Below are 21,579 nucleotides of genomic sequence, written 5' to 3' on the forward strand. Positions count from 1 at the left end.
CTGGCAGTTGCTGTGCACTGTGTGCAGGGGCCGTTTCCAAGCTCTGCCTGATCGGAGCTGAGCTCCGATCGCGGCCGGAGGCCAGGTGGAGGGGTGAGTCAGCCTGCTATAGGGACAATGGGACCGGCCAACCAGGAACTGGCCCGGTGTCCCGGCGTCCCAATCCGCCCCTGGCTCAGGCTCTCAGTTGTGACAGTAAGCACTGACCTAATGAATCCAGCCGGAGACCAGGATCAAGCGACCAGGCCGATGCAAGAACTGGCAGCCCGACTTGAACATCAGGAGGCTGCACAGGGCCACATCATCCGCTGTCTCCAGGATCTCTCTACACGGCTGGGTGGGATTCAAACGACCCTCCGTGGACCTAGCACGTCCGGTGCGTCCACTACAGTGACACCAGCTGTAACCCCACCCACCTTACCCATTTCCAGTCCACATCTTCATCTTCCAACGCCAGCAAAATTTGATGGATCTCCAAGGTTCTGCAGGGGATTTCTCAATCAATGTGAAATCCACTTTGAGCTTCTACCTGGCAATTTCTTCAGTGACCGTACCAAAATTGCCTATATCATCTCCCTTCTCAGTGGCTCAGCCCTTGGCTGGGCATCACCTTTATGGGAGAAGTCTGATCCCCTGCTATCCTCCTATACTGACTTTGTAGCTACATTCAGGCGCATCTTCGACGAGCCAGGCCGGATAACATCTGCGTCATCTGAGATTCTCCGTTTACGCCAGGGAACACGTACTGTGGGACAGTATCTTATACAGTTTAAAATCCTGGCATCCGAACTGGCATGGAACGACGAGGCCCTGTATGCTGCATTCTGGCATGGCTTATCAGAACGCATCAAGGATGAGTTAGCTACCAGAGACTTGCCCTCTAAGTTGGATGAGCTAATTTCTCTTTGCACGAAGGTTGATCTACGTTTCAGAGAGAGAGCAACCGAGCGAGGAAGATCATCTACTCCTAAATCTTCTGCTCCTCCTCCTCGTCAACCATCTCCATCCAAGGATGAGCCTATGCAAATTAGTCGTTCCCGTCTATCTCCCGCTGAGCGCCGAAGACGTCTCTCTGAGTCTCTCTGTCTCTACTGTGCAGCTCCGTCGCACACTATCAATGCCTGTCCCAAACGTCCGGGAAACTCCAGATCCTAGCTCGCCAAGGAGAGGGCCGGCTAGGAGTAATGATCTCCTCTCCATCTCCTCATGACTGTAACCTCCCAGTGTCGCTCCAAATTGCTCAACGTTACAGGAACGTCATTGCCCTCCTTGATTCCAGAGCAACTGGGAATTTCATAACCGAAGCTTATGTTAAACGGTGGTCCCTACCCACCGAGAGACTGTCCTCGTCCATCTCTTTGACTGCCGTGGATGGCAGCAAGATTTTTGACGCAGTCATTTCCTTAAGGACTCTTCCAGTTCGTCTGAGAGTGGGAGTTCTTCATTCTGAGTATATTTCTTTTTTAGTGATTCCAAGAGCCACACATCCAGTGGTTTTAGGCCTTCCATGGCTCCGTCTCCACAACCCATCAATTGACTGGACGACTACGCAAATACTGGCATGGGGTCCCTCCTGTGCTGAGACTTGTTTAGCCAAAGTTCTTCCTGTTTGTTCTTCCTTCCCCAGGTCATCTGATGTTCCGCCTCCTCCATATCAAGACTTCACGGACGTGTTCAGTAAAGCCTCTGCTGATATCCTTCCTCCTCATAGAGAATGGGACTGCCCAATCGACCTCATTCCAGGGAAGGTTCCACCGCGAGGCCGAACTTATCCGTTGTCTCTGCCTGAGACACACTCCATGGAAGAGTACATCAAAGAGAACCTGGCGAAGGGTTTCATCCGACCATCTTCTTCTCCAGCCGGCGCAGGCTTCTTCTTCGTTAAGAAGAAAGACGGTGGTCTGCGTCCGTGCATCGACTACAGAGGTCTGAACGACATTACCGTCAAGAACCGATACCCTTTACCCCTGATTACCGAGCTCTTTGATAGAGTTAGTGGTGCAACTATTTTCACAAAGCTGGACTTGAGGGGTGCCTACAATCTCATCCGAATCCGTGAGGGTGACGAGTGGAAGACCGCCTTTAACACCCGTGACGGACATTATGAGTACCTCGTCATGCCCTTCGGATTGAGCAACGCTCCAGCTGTCTTCCAGCACTTCGTGAATGAGATTTTCAGGGACATCTTGTACCACCATGTCGTGGTTTATCTAGACGACATCCTCATCTTTGCTAATAATCTCGAAGATCATCGTTTCTGGGTAAAAGAGGTTCTTTCCCGTCTCCGTGTCAATCACCTCTATTGTAAATTGGAGAAGTGTGTGTTTGAAGTTAAAACCATTCCGTTTCTAGGTTACATTGTGTCCGGTTCCGGACTAGAGATGGATCCTGAGAAACTCCAAGCAATCCAGAATTGGCCTATACCCTTAAGCCTCAAAGGGGTCCAGAGGTTCTTAGGGTTCGCCAATTATTATAGAAAATTTATACGAGACTTTTCCACCATTGTGGCGCCTATCACTGCATTAACCAAGAAAGGTGCTAATCCGTCCAAGTGGTCCGAGGAAGCTACACAGGCCTTTCACCTTCTGAAGCAACGGTTCATCTCTGCACCAGTTCTGAAACAGCCCGACACCGACTCTCCTTTTATCTTAGAGGTAGATGCCTCCTCCGTTGGAGTAGGAGCAGTGTTATCCCAGAGGGCCAAAGATGGACATCTACATCCTTGCAGTTTCTTCTCCTGGAAGTTCTCCCCAGCTGAGCGCAACTATGCCATTGGCGATCAGGAGTTGCTAACCATCAAGCTCGCTCTGGAGGAGTGGAGATACCTGTTAGAGGGAGCTTCCCACTCAATCACCATACTTACCGACCACAAAAATCTTTTATATCTCAAAGGCGCACAATGTCTGAATCCTCGTCAGGCCAGATGGGCACTTTTCTTCTCTAGGTTTGACTTTAAACTCCAGTTCTGTCCGGGTTCTCAGAATCGTAAGGCCGATGCCCTTTCCCGCTCATGGGAGCAATAAAATGAGTCCGAGTCTGCAGACAAGCATCCTATTATTAATCCGTTGGCATTCTCCACGGTAGGGATGGACTCTACGCCTCCACCAGGGAAAAGTTTTGTTAAGCCAGTTCTAAGGAAGAAGCTCATGCATTGGGCCCATGCTTCCCGTTTTGCTGGACATACAGGCATTCAGAAAACCCTTGAATTTATTTCTAGGTCCTACTGGTGGCCAACTCTGAAGAAGGACGTTATGGAATTTATTGCCTCCTGCCCAAAGTGTGCCCAACACAAAGTTTCCCGCCAGTCGCCTGCGGGGCAACTGGTTCCATTATCTGTTCCCCGTCGACCTTGGACCCATTTGTCGATGGACTTTGTTTCCGATCTACCTATCTGCAACAAGTTTAATACCATCTGGGTGGTAGTTGACCGGTTCACCAAGATGGCACATTTCATCCCTCTCACCGGTCTTCCGTCAGCTTCCAAGTTGGCTCAAGTGTTTATACAAGAGATCTTCCGACTTCACGGTCTTCCTGAAGAGATCATCTCGGATCGTGGAGTACAATTTGTAGCCAAATTTTGGCGAAGTTTGTGTCAAGCCCTCCAAGTCAAGTTAAAATTTTCCACGGCTTACCATCCTCAGACCAATGGTCAAACCGAGAGGGTGAATCAGGACTTGGAGGCCTTCCTCCGTATATATGTGTCTTCCTCTCAAGATGACTGGGTTCAACTCCTTCCTTGGGCCGAGTTCAGCCACAACAATCAATACCATTCCTCATCTTCTTCTACACCATTCTTCATTAATTATGGATTCCACCCTAAAGTCCCAGAATTCCAACCGCTTCCCGCAACTTCTGTTCCAGCAGTGGATGTCACCTTGCGTCAGTTTTCAAATGACTGGAGGAACGTCCGCGCAGCCCTGCTTAAAGCCTCATTCAGGTATAAGAAGTTTGCCGATAGAAAGCGTAGAGCGGTTCCTGCTCTCAAGGTGGGTGATCGTGTGTGGCTGTCCATGAAGAATTTGAGGTTGAGAGTTCCCAGCATGAAATTTGCACCTCGCTACATCGGACCCTTCAAGATTGAACAAGTCATCAATCCTGTTGCCTACAGGTTACAGTTACCATCCTTCTTGAAAATACCCAGGACATTTCATGTTTCTTTGTTGAAACCGCTGATCCTGAATCGGTTTCATTCCGCACTTCCTCCAGCTCCCAAAGTTCAGACTCAACGGGGAGTCGAGTACGAGGTGGCCAAGATTTTGGACTCACGTTTCCGTTATGGTCAGTTACAATACCTCATTGACTGGAAGGGCTATGGTCCTGAAGAACGCTCTTGGACCAATGCCTCAGACGTCCATGCTTCTGCCTTGGTCCGAAATTTCCACGCAAAGTTTCCTTTAAAGCCTAAGAAGTGTCCTGGGGCCACTCCTAAAGGGGGGGGTGCTGTCACAATCCGGGTATCTGGACGCCATTACTTACCCTTCAGATGCCTCCTAAGGCTGGCTCAGCGTTCCAGGACCGGATCCCGCTATTCCTGAGTTTCCACATGCAGAATGTCAGAGTGGTGATTTCATCAGCCGCGGCCTCCGCTGTGCCCGCGTGGTTAAATGTGCGCTTGTCAGTCTGGCGTCTCCTGTGGCCGGCGTCGCCATTACTGTTTCAATTCTCACATGGATTACAAACCAAACTTCCCTCCAAGTGTCTGCATGGGCGCAGCCATCTTGGATTTTGTCATCTGAGCATTTCCACCAATCTGCTGTCTGTATTGTTGATTTGCATAATTGCCTAGCCAACCCCTTCCTTGCTGCAGGTATAAGTAAGCTGTGCCTGAGCAAGGAAGGTGTCAGTGCTTTGGTTGTCTAACCTAGTTCCAGTTTGTCTCTCTCCTGTGGTTGTCTTCCAGGTTCCAGCTCCTGTCTCCAGACTTCTGCTATAGAGACCCGCACCAGCATTCCATCTGCGGTGTAGCCTGACTCTCCGATCCATTCTGGACTCACCTGTTTCCAGTTACAATAATCACATGCTTCCAGCCCAGCTTCCAGCAGTGTACAGCTTCTCTTAAAGGGCTGGTGTCCTTTCTGCAGTTTACCACTCTCCACCGGTATTATTATTTCACCGCTCTCAAACTCCAAACTTCATTATCGATCACCTGCTTCCAGCCCAGCTTCCAGCAGTGTACAGCTTCTCTTAAAGGGCCGGTGTCCTTTCTGCAGTTTACCACTCTCCACCGGTATTATTATTTCACCGCTCTCAAACTCCAAACTTCATTATTATTTCATTGCTCTCAAGTTCGTTTATTATTTAACTGGTTCCAGCCAGTATCCACTCCGTACCAACAACAGTCTGGTTCCAGCCAGTATCCACAGCAGCCGTTTTATCTTCAGCAGCCCAGCCTTTCCTGGAACACCAGCTGGTACGATCCTGGGTTCTCTCCATTGCTACAGTCAGGCCTGGTAAGGACTTTCCAACTAGAAGATTATAAGAACTGTCTCACACTACCAGTGCCTGTGGCCCTTGCCACCCTGTAGTACCCAGGAATTGTATTTATCCTCTGTTGACTTTTATGTTTCCTTTACTGCTGCTGTGTTGTGAAGTTTGTCATAATAAACATCATTGACTTTTATCCTGGTTGTCGTGGTCACGCCTTCGGGCAGTTATTCTACATGTTACTTACATGTCTAGGGGTCTGATACAACCTCCCAGGTTCCGTTACATCTCAGCCCCTACAACTGAGGCTGCCTCCCGTCAGCTCAGGCCCTCAGTTGTGACATACTCTATGTAAGCATCAAATGTCTGCCGGCCCTTGGTCGTCAGTGTGGCAAACTACTAACAACCCAAAGAAAGCCAAAAACTAATCTTATGGTGATGACCCCGGTTACCTACACTGCGGTAGCCCACACATGATCACACTAACAGAAATAGTAGGTGCGTACATGCTTTTGCTTCATACACACACACATAGGAAGAAGAACCTCAACCTATAGCCAGGGTAAAGAAACAACATGTTCTGTCGCTACCTCTTCCATTTCTCTTATCTATACAAGTTTTCGGGAGGGTTGAGGCTTTTCGCATCGATACTCAGTGGACTAGTGCCAGCGATTGTATCCAGAGAACGGGTTTTCCTTTTTCTATCTCACATCTCACACTACTCCACTCATCACCAGACAAATCATTTACACATGGTATTTGATTTATTATATGATAGTTGTTTAGAGATTAAACAAAACTGTGGAATGTTGAAGTTATATCAAATATCCTGTATTGTCTCATTAATTGTGCTATGATTCTTGATATTCTAATGTTCCCTTAAACAGTGTCCTCTTTTAGTATATAGTTACTATGCACAGAGTAATATTCTCCCACAACCCTTGAGCATCATTTGATTAGGTGTTTATGTGGCTAGTAGCAAGGCCTGTGTGTAGATAACGAGAGCTCAATGATATTGTATGAGACTTTGTGGCAGAACAAGGACATATCATGGAATATCTGATGGACCTTCACTTCAGACAACACGTTATTATGAACAAGAATGACCTTTATGACAATGAAGCCTATCAGAGAACCTAATTGTTATATATAGGAGATTCAAGCTTCATGGACAAGTCTGCCATCTTATGGATAAAACCCACTCTCTTTAATTAGCTAATCTGACCATATTTGGCATTTCCCCTAATTGTTCATCAACCAATGTATCTCCATTATTTAATCTATATGTACGCCTTGTTTGTAAATAAGCTCTGAATAATTGTATAATGTTATGGTATAAATAATGTAAAGTCAGTGTTCTAAAGACACAGGCTCATTGATGAATTCTGTATTGGTCCAGGCTCCTCTGCACAGAATATTGGGAGCGGTTCCCTCTTTGATAATAAATTCTATATGCTGAATATCATCACAATGGAGAACTCTCTATTATTATTATTATCATTCAGTTTTAACACCAGACTTCTTGTATTGGGACTGTTTGCCATCTCCTTTTCCTTTTGTTTTCCTTTGAGACGGAAAGGGCTGAAAAGCTGGAATTTTAGGCTTGAATTTGTTTGTGGAAGGAAACTTCACTTTTTTGGAGTCTGTGTCAGGAATCGTCTTACCAGGCTGGCATCCGTCCGCCGCTGCGGACTCCGTCCTGGCTCCCTGCGGTCGCCTGTCACCTATGCCCCTGCCATGGGACATCATCTGGATCCTGGGGGTACTCCTGAGCCAGCGGACGTGTGCACGCTGCGTCCCCGCTAGGCCGCGGCGTGGGCGCCGCCATGACAGTCTCCAAACACTCTGTATGCTGCGGCCAATCCGGTGCGTGGCCGCACCCACTTTCCATTCCTCCATCCAATCCCTGCACACCATGGGGTATATAGGAGGCTACAGTTCCACCTCACAGGCATCCTGGACTTTGTGTCATTCTGACAACCTGCATGAAAGGATCAGCTCCTGTCTCTCCTGAGTTCCTGCTAGAACTTATACTCCTGGTGATTCTGCTCTACTCCCGTGGAACTTCAAGGCTCAGCAATACCAGCAACCAGCATTGGGCTTCACACTCATCACCACCTTGTGTGCTTCAGCCTGCGGTTGAAGACTAAACTCCAGGTGTGATCATTCCCTCCACCTGTGACACAGCTTGCTGCTGCCAGTGCCTCATCACCTGCACTGTGAGTTGGTCTCCTGCTAATGCTCAGGTTTGCAATAACTTTCATCTGCCTTAGTTCTCCGTTTTAAACCCTGCTCTGGTTCCCACACCAGAATCATTCCATTGACTTTCATTCCGTTGTTTATATTCTGGATATGATTTTTCAATTCATCCATCACCCATTGCCATAGACTTTTGTTATCATTTCAAGTATTGACTTTTCATCTGCTATTATTTCTGCTGCATTTCTGTTATACTTTCTGCTGAATAAATACCATTGCGCTCATGCGCAAGAACGTGTTACAACCTCCTCGTTTCTTTCCTCCTACCTCCACTGACCCACTAGCGCCCCCTCCGGGGACACAGACCAAACACAATCTGACAGTAAGTCCAGGATCGATGGACTCGGATGGTGGACGGAGTGTGGGGTCAGAGGCCTTGCAAAATCTGGTCTCCCGTCTGGATGGTCAAGAGGTTGCGCAGCAGCAGATGCTTCACTTTCTACAAGGGATGTCCTCCCGATTGGATACACTGCAGCAGTCCCTGCCAAGTGTACTCTCACCTACTGTCACCCCAGCACCTGCCAGTGCTGTAAGTTCTTCTGTGTCGGCTGCATCAGCTCCAGGGTCACGTCTGCACCTGCCCTTGCCGAGCAAATATGATGGCAGTCCTAAATCATGTTGCGGGTTCCTAAACCAGTGCGAGATACAGTTTGAGTTATTGCCACATAACTTTCCTACACCAAGGTCCAAGGTTGCCTACATCATTTCCTTACTCTCTGGATCTGCTCTGAATTGGGTGTCTCCCCTGTGGGAACGTGCTGATCCCCTGATCAGTAACTACTCTGACTTCGTGTCAACCTTTAGACGGATCTTTGACGAGCCCGGTCGTGCAACATCAGCTTCGGCAGACCTGATCCAGATTCGTCAGGGTAACCGAAGCATGGGACAATATGTCATCCAGTTCCAGACGTTGGCTGCAGAGGTCCAATGGAACAACCAAGCTCTGGTAGCAACTTTCTGGCACGGACTTTCGGATCGGATCAAGGATGAACTGGCAACCCGTGACATTCCTGCTCAACTGTCTGACTTGATCTCCCTGTGTATAAAGCTGGACTCTCGCATCCGCGAACGCAATAATGAACGCGCTCGGAGTGAGTCTCGCAGAGTAAGGTTCATACCTCCTGTACAGTTTCAGCCTCCTTCTTCTTCTGACGAGCCTATGCAGGTAAATAGGTCCCGCCTAACCCCTGAGGAACGGGCAAGAAGAATACGAGAGAGGCTCTGCCTATACTGTGCTGCTGCGGGTCATCAAATTAACTCCTGCACAATGCGTTCGGGAAACGCCAGGTCCTGACTTGTATGGAAGGAGTCAAGTTGGGATCATTCTGTCAAGCTCCTTCTCAACAGGATCTCATTCTTCCAGTGACGCTAGAAACTTCTGCTGGGCTCCAGTCTGCGTCAGCATTAGTGGACTGCGGTGCTGCAGGAAATTTTATCACCCAAGCTGCGGTAAACAAATTCTGTCTGTCTACCTGTGAACTTTTTTGTCCTGTTTACATTACTGCTGTGGATGGTAGTAGAATCACCAAAGGGAACATTTCACATCAAACTACCCCAGTGGTTCTGGGAGTTGGATTTCTCCATTCGGAAATTATCAAGTTCCTGGTCATTCCTCAAGCCACCCAGGAAATTGTCTTGGGCATGCCTTGGCTCCAGCTACATAACCCACAGTTCGACTGGACAACGTTGCAGCTTACCTCATGGGGTTCACACTGTCATCATTCCTGCTTAGCCCAAGTGTGTCCTCTTAAGTCCACCGAAGTGAAGTCACAGCCAAGTCTCCCAGCAGTCTATCAAGACTTCGCAGACGTCTTCTGCGAAAAGGCTGCTGATATCCTGCCGCCCCATAGGGAATGGGATTGTCCCATTGATCTCCTTCCTGGCAAGAAGCCACCCAGGGGGCGCACCTATCCTTTGTCTGTTCCTGAAACAGAGGCGATGAGTAACTACATTAAAGAGAATCTTCAGAAAGGATTCATCCGTCCGTCATCATCACCCGCTGGCGCAGGTTTCTTCTTTGTCAAGAAGAAGGATGGAGGACTGCGTCCATGCATTGACTATCGGGGTCTCAACGACATTACTGTCAAGAATAGCTATCCTTTACCACTCATTACCGAACTGTTTGATAGAGTTAAGGGGGCTCGCATCTTCACCAAGTTAGATCTCCGCGGTGCCTATAACCTCATCAGAATCCGGAGTGGTGACGAGTGGAAGACAGCCTTCAACACTCGAGATGGCCATTATGAATACCTGGTAATGCCATTTGGGTTGAGTAATGCTCCAGCGGTATTCCAACACTTCGTGAACGAGATTTTCCGTGATGTCCTGTATAAGTACCTCGTTGTTTACTTGGATGATATTCTTATCTTTTCTCAAGACCTTCCATCTCATCGCCTACAAGTCTGTGAAGTTCTCCGACGTCTTCGTGAGAACCGTCTCTACGGGAAGTTATCCAAATGTACCTTCGAAGTTCCCTCTATACCCTTCCTGGGGTATATAATTTCCGGATCGGATCTTCAGATGGACCCGGCAAAATTGGAAGCCATTGCCAATTGGTCCATTCCAAACTCCCTCAAGTCTATCCAGCGATTCCTGGGTTTTGCCAACTATTATAGAAAATTTATTCGAGGATTCTCCACTCTCATCGCTCCTATTACCAACCTGACTCGGAAAGGGGCAGATCATTCCAACTGGTCAGAAGAAGCCTTGGCAGCCTTCCGGAAGATCAAGCTAGCCTTTATGTCTGCTCCAGTGCTGTCACAGCCAGATGTCAACAGGCCGTTCGAGTTGGAGGTAGATGCCTCTAATGTTGGGGTTGGAGCTGTTCTCTCCCAGAAGGGATCTGATGGGAAAGTCCACCCTTGTGGATTCTACTCTCGCAAATTTCTACCTGCAGAAGCTAACTACTCCGTGGGAGATCAAGAGTTATTGGCAATCAAATTGGCTCTCGAGGAATGGAGATATCTCCTAGAAGGGGCCAAACATCCGTTTAACATCTTCACGGATCATAAGAACCTGCTATACCTGAAAGCAGCTCAGTGCCTTAACCCCCGCCAGTCCAGGTGGGCTATGTTTTTCTCACGTTTTAATTTCAGGCTTCATTTCCGCCCAGGTTCACAGAATGTGAAAGCTGACGCATTATCCCGGTCCATGGAATCAGAAGAGGGAACATCTGACTCTGTGCCACATTCCATCCTGAGTCCCGTGGTTTTCGCTACCTCTCAAGTCTCTCCAGCTCCACCTCCGGGTAAGACTTTTGTTTCCCCAGAACTCCGTCCCAAGTTGCTAGCTTGGGCCCACCAATCCAAGTTTACTGGTCATCCTGGTGTCCTGAAGACATTCAAGTTCCTTTCTGCGTCATATTGGTGGCCAAAGATGAGAGTGGACATCCAGGATTTCGTGGCATCCTGTCCAAAATGTGTGCAGCACAAGACTCCTCGTCAGTCTCCAGCAGGTCAGTTGCAACCCTTATCAGTCCCTAGTCGTCCTTGGTCTCATCTATCAATGGACTTTATCACTGATCTTCCACCTTCTCAGGGACATAACACTATTTGGGTTGTAGTGGACAGATTTTCCAAGATGGCTCATTTCGTTCCTCTCCAAGGTCTCCCTTCTGCCCCGAAACTAGCCCAGATCTTCCTACAGGAGATCTTCCGTTTACACGGGTTACCCTCCGAAATAATATCTGATCGGGGGGTACAGTTTGTTGCTAGGTTTTGGAGGGCCCTCTGTTCTGCCATGCAGATAAAATTGAAATTCTCGTCTTCATACCATCCTCAGACGAATGGGCAGACAGAGAGAGTCAATCAGGAACTAGAGACTTTCCTACGGCTATATGTGACATCCTCCCAGGATGATTGGTTTAATCTGCTCCCATGGGCCGAGTTTGCCCATAACTTTCGTTACCACACTGCTACAGACACGACACCCTTCTTTGCAGTCTACGGGCAACATCCCCGAGTACCTGAGTTTCAAGAACTTCCTCACATAGATGTTCCTGCTGCCACTACTGCTCTGACCCAGTTTTCCTCCATTTGGAAAAGAATCCACATTTCTCTCAAAAAAGCCTCCAGTCGTTACAAGGTCTATGCCGACCGTAAGAGACGTGCGGTTCCCCATTTGAAACCGGGGGACAGGGTTTGGTTATCAACCCGCAACCTTCGTCTCAGGGTTCCATCCATGAAGTTCGCACCACGCTTCATTGGTCCTTACCCTATTGAGAGTGTCATCAACCCAGTGGCTTACAAGTTAAAGTTACCACCTACACTTCGTATTCCTAATGCCTTTCACATCTCTCTCCTCAGACCTCTAGTCCTAAACCGCTTCCAGAATACTCTTCCAGCAGGTCCCAAGGTTCGAACTCAGCGGGGCGTGGAATTTGAGATCAGCAAGATTCTGGACTCTCGTTGCCGGTATGGACGTCTCCAGTACCTGGTCGATTGGTTCGGTTATGGCCCTGAGGAGAGAAGCTGGGTGAATTCATCTGATGTCCATGCTCCTAGGTTGATCCGTGTTTTCCACAGTGCTCATCCCTCCAAACCACGTGGGTGTTCGGTGTCCACCCCTAAAGGAGGGGGTACTGTCAGGAATCGTCTTACCAGGCTGGCATCCGTCCGCCGCTGCGGACTCCGTCCTGGCTCCCTGCGGTCGCCTGTCACCTATGCCCCTGCCATGGGACATCATCTGGATCCTGGGGGTACTCCTGAGCCAGCGGACGTGTGCACGCCGCGTCCCCGCTAGGCCGCGGCGTGGGCGCCGCCATGACAGTCTCCAAACACTCTGTATGCTGCGGCCAATCCGGTGCGTGGCCGCACCCACTTTCCATTCCTCCATCCAATCCCTGCACACCATGGGGTATATAGGAGGCTACAGTTCCACCTCACAGGCATCCTGGACTTTGTGTCATTCTGACAACCTGCATGAAAGGATCAGCTCCTGTCTCTCCTGAGTTCCTGCTAGAACTTATACTCCTGGTGATTCTGCTCTACTCCCGTGGAACTTCAAGGCTCAGCAATACCAGCAACCAGCATTGGGCTTCACACTCATCACCACCTTGTGTGCTTCAGCCTGCGGTTGAAGACTAAACTCCAGGTGTGATCATTCCCTCCACCTGTGACACAGCTTGCTGCTGCCAGTGCCTCATCACCTGCACTGTGAGTTGGTCTCCTGCTAATGCTCAGGTTTGCAATAACTTTCATCTGCCTTAGTTCTCCGTTTTAAACCCTGCTCTGGTTCCCACACCAGAATCATTCCATTGACTTTCATTCCGTTGTTTATATTCTGGATATGATTTTTCAATTCATCCATCACCCATTGCCATAGACTTTTGTTATCATTTCAAGTATTGACTTTTCATCTGCTATTATTTCTGCTGCATTTCTGTTATACTTTCTGCTGAATAAATACCATTGCGCTCATGCGCAAGAACGTGTTACAACCTCCTCGTTTCTTTCCTCCTACCTCCACTGACCCACTAGCGCCCCCTCCGGGGACACAGACCAAACACAATCTGACAGTCTGCTTCTGACTCCAAGATACTGATTAATTCTTTACCAAAAAGAATATCTCCAGTAAAAGGTAAAGGCTCCAAAACCCTTTTGGATTCTGAATCAGCTTTCCATGTACGTAGCCAAACCACTCTGCGAGCGCCTACTGCTGAAGCTGATGCCTGAGAGGCAATAGTACCCATATCCAAGGCTGCTTCTTCCAAGAACATTGCAGCCTGCTTGATATGTGCTACATGAGATTTCTGCTCTCTAGATGCAATTGAAAGATCCCCTTCCAATGCATCAGTCCAGGCAGCCACTGCTTTTGCCAGCCAGGCTGAAGCCATGACTGGTCTTATGATTGCCCCAGATAGGGAAAAAATGTTTTGTTTTTTTAAACCATCAACTCTCCTATCCATGACATAATTTAATAATGTTGAAGGCAGAGGTAATGTAGATATTCCCACTAATCGAATGACATGCGTATCTACTTTGGGGGCCACCTCCCTGTTTAAACAGTCCTCAGCTGGAAGAGGATACTTGGAATTCCATTTCCTTGGAATTCTAAATTTCTTACTGGGAGTAGCCCAAGCCTTTACAATAATTTCCTCCAGCTGTTCTGACCCAGGAAACTCAGTCCTGACTGTTTTGGGACGTTTAAACTTGGAATTTAACACAGGCTCTGCTTATTATTCTCAGGATAGAATGGCTTTCATTGCATTAATTAACTCAGATATGTCCACTGAACTGAGACCTCCTTCCTCATCTTCGTATGCAGAACCGGAGTGTAATGAGTCTTCATTCTCCAATGAATCCTCATCTGAAGCATGTGTAGACTGTGAAGATGTTGTTTCATGTCTATGTGCTTTACTTACCACTGGCTTTTCAGCCTGTTTTTGTTGAGAGGCTGCTGCTTCCCCTGCTGCTAAAAACCAGCAGCCCTCTTGACCATGATCTGACTCCTGCCACACCAAACAAAAAACTGATTTGCCTGAGCCAGGAGGTGGGGATATATGGACAGGCCCAGTGCATGCTGGGAGGCCAAAAGCTTTGACCGTTTGGTGCAAATCTGCTGTCGTGTCATCATATTCCAATGTTATCGTGTGGATAACCTGTGGACCCTGCAGGAGAAAAATCTGTTGCAGCAGCTGGGAGAGAGTTACATGAAATGAGGAGCTGGTGCAGCTGGTTAATAAGCTGGAGGAAATCACAGGAACTATACAGCAGCTGCAGCAAATAAAGAGTCAAAAGGTATCATAATGCTGTGTGAGGCTGGCCGGGATGCTAATGCAAAGGAGATCAAAGCTGGTGGTGAAGGAAACCTGCAGAGTTCCAGCTTAGATGTGGAAAGGTGGCTGTCTAGGGGAAGGTAGATCTGATGGCAGGTAACAAAGTGCCAGATGTGGCAGCTTCTAGGTACACATTGTGGATCTGGTGGTGGCTGTGGTCACTCAGGGTCTGGTCTAGGATTGGCCATCAACCATTGATGATCAGGAATCTTTGATGGTCTATACCTGATGATAACTAGATTTACCATCAAAGGAAGAGAGCCAGGTAGTTACCCGCCATCGATAGTAGCTGTGAAGATACTGGGTTCCAAATTACTCAGGCACAGTGGTAGATGAAAAACCAACAGTGGTTATTGAACAGAATGTGTTATAAACAGCTCAGCACACCTCTGTAATCCAATTCCACATGACAATTCCCACCACAAACTCCTGACAGAACATCACTTTTTAGTCAAGGAGCATAGAATCTCTTTCAGCTCTCTGGTTAGCTCTACTTATACCCCCAGAAGCTTCATATTACATGGGATAAGGGTGACTTCTTTGTCTAAGGATCTTACAGCATTGGAATACAATACATATTCTAATCAAGGTGATTACATCAGCGAGAGAGCAACCATGTCTGGTCAGATCACTGTTGGACAATAGGGAGTAAACAAAAAGGTACAATGGTACCTTATATGACTCACCCTTTGAGTGTCCACTGTGGTGGTAGTAAACAATAGAAAACTAGGTCTAACATGAATACATTATCCAGATGATAGGCTGTCAGCCAGTAGCCCTGCACCGCTCCGGCTCTTACAAATAGTGTGCTGTTCCGGCTGGGAATGGGATGCCCCATCTATCTCTCTGACTATCATAATTTTTATCATATAGAACTAAAGAATACTTCGATATAGTGGGCAATATAAACTGCCAGACAACATTTGTGGTTTATGTAATCTCCTGCATTTGCGGTTGCCAATATGTCTGTAGAACAATATGCTGTCTAGGGTTTTAGAACATAGAAGATTAATTCTTAAAAAGTCAACTAAACACAGTGTACCTGGACATGTTTCCATCACTCCATGGAGGTGATTGTGGGGTTCTGTCCATACAGGGAGTTGAACATATAAAACAGACATTCCGAGGTGGGGATAGATATAACCTCCTCTGTAAGAGGGAAGCATACTGGATTTGTATGATAGATACTTTGTTCCCTCTAGCGCTCAACGAAAACATTGAGCTGAATAATATATGAATCAATATCTGTATGTTATTCTATTTTATCCTATAGCTTCCTTTTTTTTTTCTTCTTTTCTCCCCCCTTTTTTTCCCTGGCTGTTTTCTTATCCTTCTATTAAGAAACCTAGTCTATACATACATATATATCCTTTGAGATATCTATGGAGTATATGATACACATGGTACTTTGTATCTATCTCTGGATTATTCTTTATCTAGTGTGATATGAGCAACAATAGACTCATATATATATATATATATATATATATATATATTTACCAATTTACACTGAATATGACGATGCACATGGCTAACTCAGATGGTCTCTGTCACGACTGATGATTCAGAAAAGATTTTTCTGTTTAATTATTATTATCTGTATATCTTAGGAACATCTATTTGAATATTTTCTCTCCTACTATTTTGAATACAGTGGTTTGGTCCGATATGCTTTCGGTGGGTTATTACTTGTTTCTTGGAGCTTTCTAATTAAATTAATGGTTATACTCCTCAGAGATTCCTTTTTATATTGAATATATGTTTTCAGAAAGTGGTGGGAATAACTTGAAACACGAAACCCCTTCAAAGGAATAGAGAAGAGAATAAATATTCAAACTATATATAAAAATAATCTCTATAAAGCAAGACGTATTTAATGTCAAATTAATAAAGCTACATATTAGGTATCTGTATGTCCATTAGAAATTCTATCTGTGTATACATATATATGGGGATTAGTGTGTTCTTTGTTTTCCCACCACTATCTACTATAAGTACTAATTTTATTGTTTAAGCTTGATATTATCTTTATAGTTCCTTTTTTTTTTTAACAAAAGAGCATCTGTATTAATTACATCATGTGGATCAACTCTATACAAATTAATCAACACCGAGCATTCACTCAGGTGTGCATATCACCACTCAAAAGCCAATTGGATACAAACGGTTTAAATACCCATTTAATTCTTCATTGGGTATTCATATCTCCTGAGGAAACCGCCGTTTGCCTGTGGCGGAGAAACGCGTTGAGTGTTGTAGCTATTGTCGGTCCATTGAAGGAGATTCATCCACTTCGTTTAACCCCGCTATAAACAATTTCATTGATCCTCACTGCTGTCACACGGGACGGAACGCTACCGCCCGCCCCTGTGGTGAGACGCCCTGTCTGCAGACTGATTATCGGAGCTCGCTGCATCTCCCACTGGTCCATCTGTGAGGGATACCTGCAGCCGTTTGTAGCTCACACTGCACTTTGCTATTGACGGGAACCAGCGGAGATTACCAACATTGGGTGAGAACACTGACCTATAAGTGAGGATACTGAACTACTTAAATTATCCACTTTCATACCGTGGGATCCCTCTGGTATATACATAAATTGGAGTACTCCTACACTCTAATATGTTAATTAATGGACCGCAATACTGCACATATCAGCTGATTCAGCTGCATTTAAGTACAATTGATCTAATATGAGTGATTACAGCTGAATCTGTATACAGTTTATATACAATCAGAAATATTGTGGCTACATTTTATCTGGTTATTATTGGCATAACTGTTTTTATTGTGTTGAACTCTAATAAATATTAGAAATATTTTTATTTATATACCATCAGCGCTCATTTATGTCTCTATTGAAACTTAAACAATCTATATCGTCTAAGGCATCCAGTTGCCGCATAGGAGCTGCTATCTAATCAATATATTTGGTGCTCATTTAATACATGTAACATTGCATTAGTGCCTGATTTAGCTAGGTAATTATATCTTGCATTTTGTCACCTCACTGACGTGACAGGCTCAGCTGTCAGTCATGCAGCCCCACTGCGCCCACTCTCTCCATACTCATACATACATGCCTTTCTGGGAGTGTCTCGTCCTGGCTGTCAGTGATGCAGCCCCACTGCGCCCACTCTCTCCGTACTCATACATACATGCCTTTCTGGGAGTGTCTCATCCTGGTTGTCAGTGAGACAGTGTCTGTGGCACAGCTGTGTAATCATGATGTGAGTGTGTGTGCTGAATAGTGAGTACTGCTAGCAGCAAGTCTTACAGCTTAACTGCAGTGTAGCAGTGTGGTGGGGGTGGTGGGGGTAAGAAGGTTGCTACACCAATGAGTCAAGGAATGGAGTAGTTGGATGGGACTCACACAGCAGGTGGTGAAAAGCTTAAAAAGGAGGAGTGGTTGGAAGAGGGAAGGAACTGGTAGGTTCAGAAGGGATTAGTGAGGGTAAGGACTCTCAAGGGAAATTGGAGTGGGAGCCCACAGGTACCAAACTGGGTAAAGAGCAGCTTTTAGGAAGGAAATTGGTGAGCTAGTCCCTGTGGTTGACCCTTCTCTGCCTCATGCGGGGTGGATCCTTGGACTCTCCAGTTCCTCTAGAGGCTGTGGATTCTTCTTGCCCACTACCTGGTGGTTCTGTGGTCATCTCAGGCCATGAACCTCCCAGATGCCTGGCCTCCAGATAAACATGTAATGGTCATGCAGGTGGTCCTGGGCTGTGGAGGTGGAACAAGCAAAGGAAAGTTGTGTCCCTTCTGAAGGGGAAATGGTGGACATTGTGAATGGTGAAGGGAAGGTTTTTGTGGGTGAAGAGGGAGTTATGCCATATATACCAGAAGCATGGGTCCTCAGCCTATATGATGTGCCACCATTAATGTGGCCTCTGTCTTGTCCAACCAAGCTTGATTTATAGGCTTTGCAATTTTTTTAAGCAGGATAAAGGCTGAGTTTTTTATTTCTGCAGTAGACTAGAATAAGCCAAGACAGTCCCACTTCCATTACACCACCGGAATGTGATGGACAGTGACCACCGTGCCATCACTTACCTGTATGCTTACACAAAACAGAATGATGGAACACTTACACGGTTTCTTTACATCTTCTGGGGTCCACTCCGAGATTAGACATTATGGCATAATTATTCAGACGGGAATATAAAACAGCATAAAAAATAAAAGATTTAATGCAATAATTAGATGCAAACAAAAGCTTTTATTATGAAATACAGGGGAGTCTCCGCACCATATAGATGTAACATATAACAAACCACCGCAGATGGAACCCGGGTGACTCTAATGCACATGGTAATGTACAGGGTATATATGGACAGGATCTTGTATCAGAAAACACTCGACACTCCTGATCAAGATGAGTGTCTGCAACAAGTTAGGCAAACTAGAAGAAGTGAAAACACGTTCCAATGGCCGCCATATTGTCGTGCAGCAATACAGATTGTGCAAACTGGTATTAGACATTCACATTTACACAAAGCACAAGATACAAAATAAACAGCAGAAAAAAAGACCTAAGCATTTGGGATGTATTATTTAGGAAGTAAATAGAGGTACATTAATGAAAAGCGTGAGTAACAGTCATTAGTCTGTTTGTGAAGGTCTCTAGAGTGGAGGCCTATTGGACTGTGCAAGGCAGTGAGTTCCATGGTCAGGGCTGCAAAGCTAAAAGTTCAACCCTTAAATGAATTACTGAATTACAGGAGATTCTTGGTACTGCTGGTAACAGTCTTTCATCTGTAGAAGCCAGCAGGGCAGTAAGGAGGCAGAAGCTGCTTCTGGTACCTTGGACCATGTAATGCTGGGCTGGCATCATCCACCCCTGGCGCCCAGCTAGACAACTATTTAGGATTGGTATTAGGTTCTCAGTACATGGAGCAAAAAGCAGGTCATCTGCATAGCAGTGGTAGACCAGGCCATGACGTCTGATTACATCACCCAGTGGTAGCATGTATATTTTATAAAGCATAGGAGATAGGATTCACTCTTAACGAACATTGCATGACAGTGATAATTATACTCCAGAAGATTTAAATGGTTCCGTACTTGGGTAATGTCTAATATGTTCAACAAGAGCGGATTTATTCTCACCACAGGAAAATGGCTTCTCATCTGTGTGACTCCTCTGATGTGTAACAAGATTTGATTTATATGCAAAACATTTCCCACACTCAAAACAGGAATACGGCTTCTCACCTGTATGACTTCTCTGATGTGGAACAAGATCTGATTTCCGTGCAAAACATTTCTTACACTCAGAACAGGAATACGGCTTCTCACCTGTGTGACTTCTCTGATGTGTAACAAGAGCTGATTTCCGTACAAAACATTTCCCACACTCAGAACAGGAAAATGGCCTCTCACCTGTGTGACTTCTCTGATGTGTAACAAGAGCTGATTTCTGTGCGAAACATTTCCCACACACAGAACAGGAAAATGGTATCTCACCTGTGTGAGCATGCTGATGAATAACAAAATGTGATTTGTGTGCAAAACATTTCCCACACTCAGAACAGGAATACGGCTTCTCACCTGTGTGACTTCTCTGATGTATAACAAGAGATGATTTCCGTGCAAAACATTTCCTACACTCAGAACAGGAATATGGCTTCTCACCTATGTGACTTCTCTGATGTCTACTAAGATTTGATTTCGATGAAAACAATTTCCCACACTCAGAACATGGAAGTGGCTTCTCACCTGTGTGACTACTCTGATGTATAACAAGAAGTGATTTCTGTGGAAAACATTTCCTACACTCAGAACAGGAATATGGCTTCTCACCTGTGTGACTTCTCTGATGTGTAGCAAGAACTGATTTATGTGCGAAACATTTCCCACACTCAGAACAGGAAAATGGCCTCTCACCTGTGTGAGCATACTGATGAATAACAAAATGTGATCTCTGTGCAAAACATTTCCCACACTCAGAACAGGAATACGGCTTCTCACCTGTGTGACTTCTCTGGTGTATAACAAGAAATGATTTAGTTGCAAAACATTTCCTACACTCAGAACAGGAATATGGCTTCTCACCTGTGTGACTTCTCTCATGTCCAATAAGAGCTGATTTCTGTGCAAAACATTTCCCACACTCAGAACATGGAAATGGCTTCTCACCTGTGTGAGTTCTCTGATGTGCAACAAGACGTGATTTCCGTACAAAACATTTTCTACACTCAGAACAGGAATATGGCTTTTCACCTGTGTGACTTCTCTCATGTCCAATAAGAGCTGTTTTCTGTGTAAAACATTTCCCACACTCAGAACAGGAATATGGCTTCTCACCTGTGTGACTTCTCTCATGTCTAACAAGATTTGATTTATATGTAAAATATTTGCCACACTCAGAACATGGAAATGACCGCTCACCTGTGTGACTTCTCTGATGTGTAACAAGAGCCGATTTATATGTAAAACATTTCCCACACACAGAACAAGGAAATGGCTTTTCACCTGCCTTAACTGGCTGATTGGTAATACGCTTTGTGTTCTGTGCAAAACATCTGGCATCTATAGAACAGGGAAACACTGTATCTACTCTCAGAGCTGTATCAGATGCACCAATATTAGAGTGATCAGGAGAACATTTCCCAGGATCAGAGGGATCAGCTGATAGAGCTGGATGAATAATTGGGGTAATGGGGTTAGCTCCTGGAGAATCCTGTATACTGTCATTTTCTTTTATGTCACAATCCGGGGATAACATTAGATGTCCTTCTGAGATATTCCTGCATGTGTGTCCATCTGCTGGAAATAAAATACATTAATATATAAAATGAGTAGACAAGACCCAGGGTGTTACAGGATACAATATATAATTCTATAACTGAAATTTTTTACCTGTAATCATTGCTTTTATGTGTATTAAAAAACAAAAAACGGCTAGGATGCTTAAACTGGAGCTTGATCAACACTGAACGCTCACGTGGGATTACTAGAGGTGACATGGATGCTCATGTGTGATTACTAGAGATGACACGGATGCTCATGTGGGATTACTAGAAGTGACATGGACGCTCGTGTGGGATTATTAGAGGTGACATGGATGCTCATGTGGGATTACTAGAGGTGACATGGATGCTCGTGTGAGATTACTAGAG

The 21,579-nt window shown here is 45.8% G+C and overlaps 1 protein-coding gene across 1 annotated transcript in view; it reads right to left on the reverse strand.

Moving 5' to 3' along the window:
* Positions 1–18,657: 18,657 nt before the first annotated feature.
* The window catches only part of LOC135037959 (zinc finger protein 345-like), a 47,904-nt gene continuing 44,982 nt past the window's right edge, over positions 18,658–21,579 (reverse strand). The window contains exon 6 of the mRNA XM_063954611.1: positions 18,658–21,226. Within this exon, the coding sequence (XP_063810681.1) occupies positions 19,491–21,226 (1,736 nt within the window). The 3' untranslated portion in view covers positions 18,658–19,490. The remainder of the gene's footprint in view (positions 21,227–21,579) is intronic.

Source organism: Pseudophryne corroboree, unplaced genomic scaffold, assembly GCF_028390025.1.
Source record: "Pseudophryne corroboree isolate aPseCor3 unplaced genomic scaffold, aPseCor3.hap2 scaffold_695, whole genome shotgun sequence".
NCBI classification, from domain to species: domain Eukaryota; kingdom Metazoa; phylum Chordata; class Amphibia; order Anura; family Myobatrachidae; genus Pseudophryne; species Pseudophryne corroboree.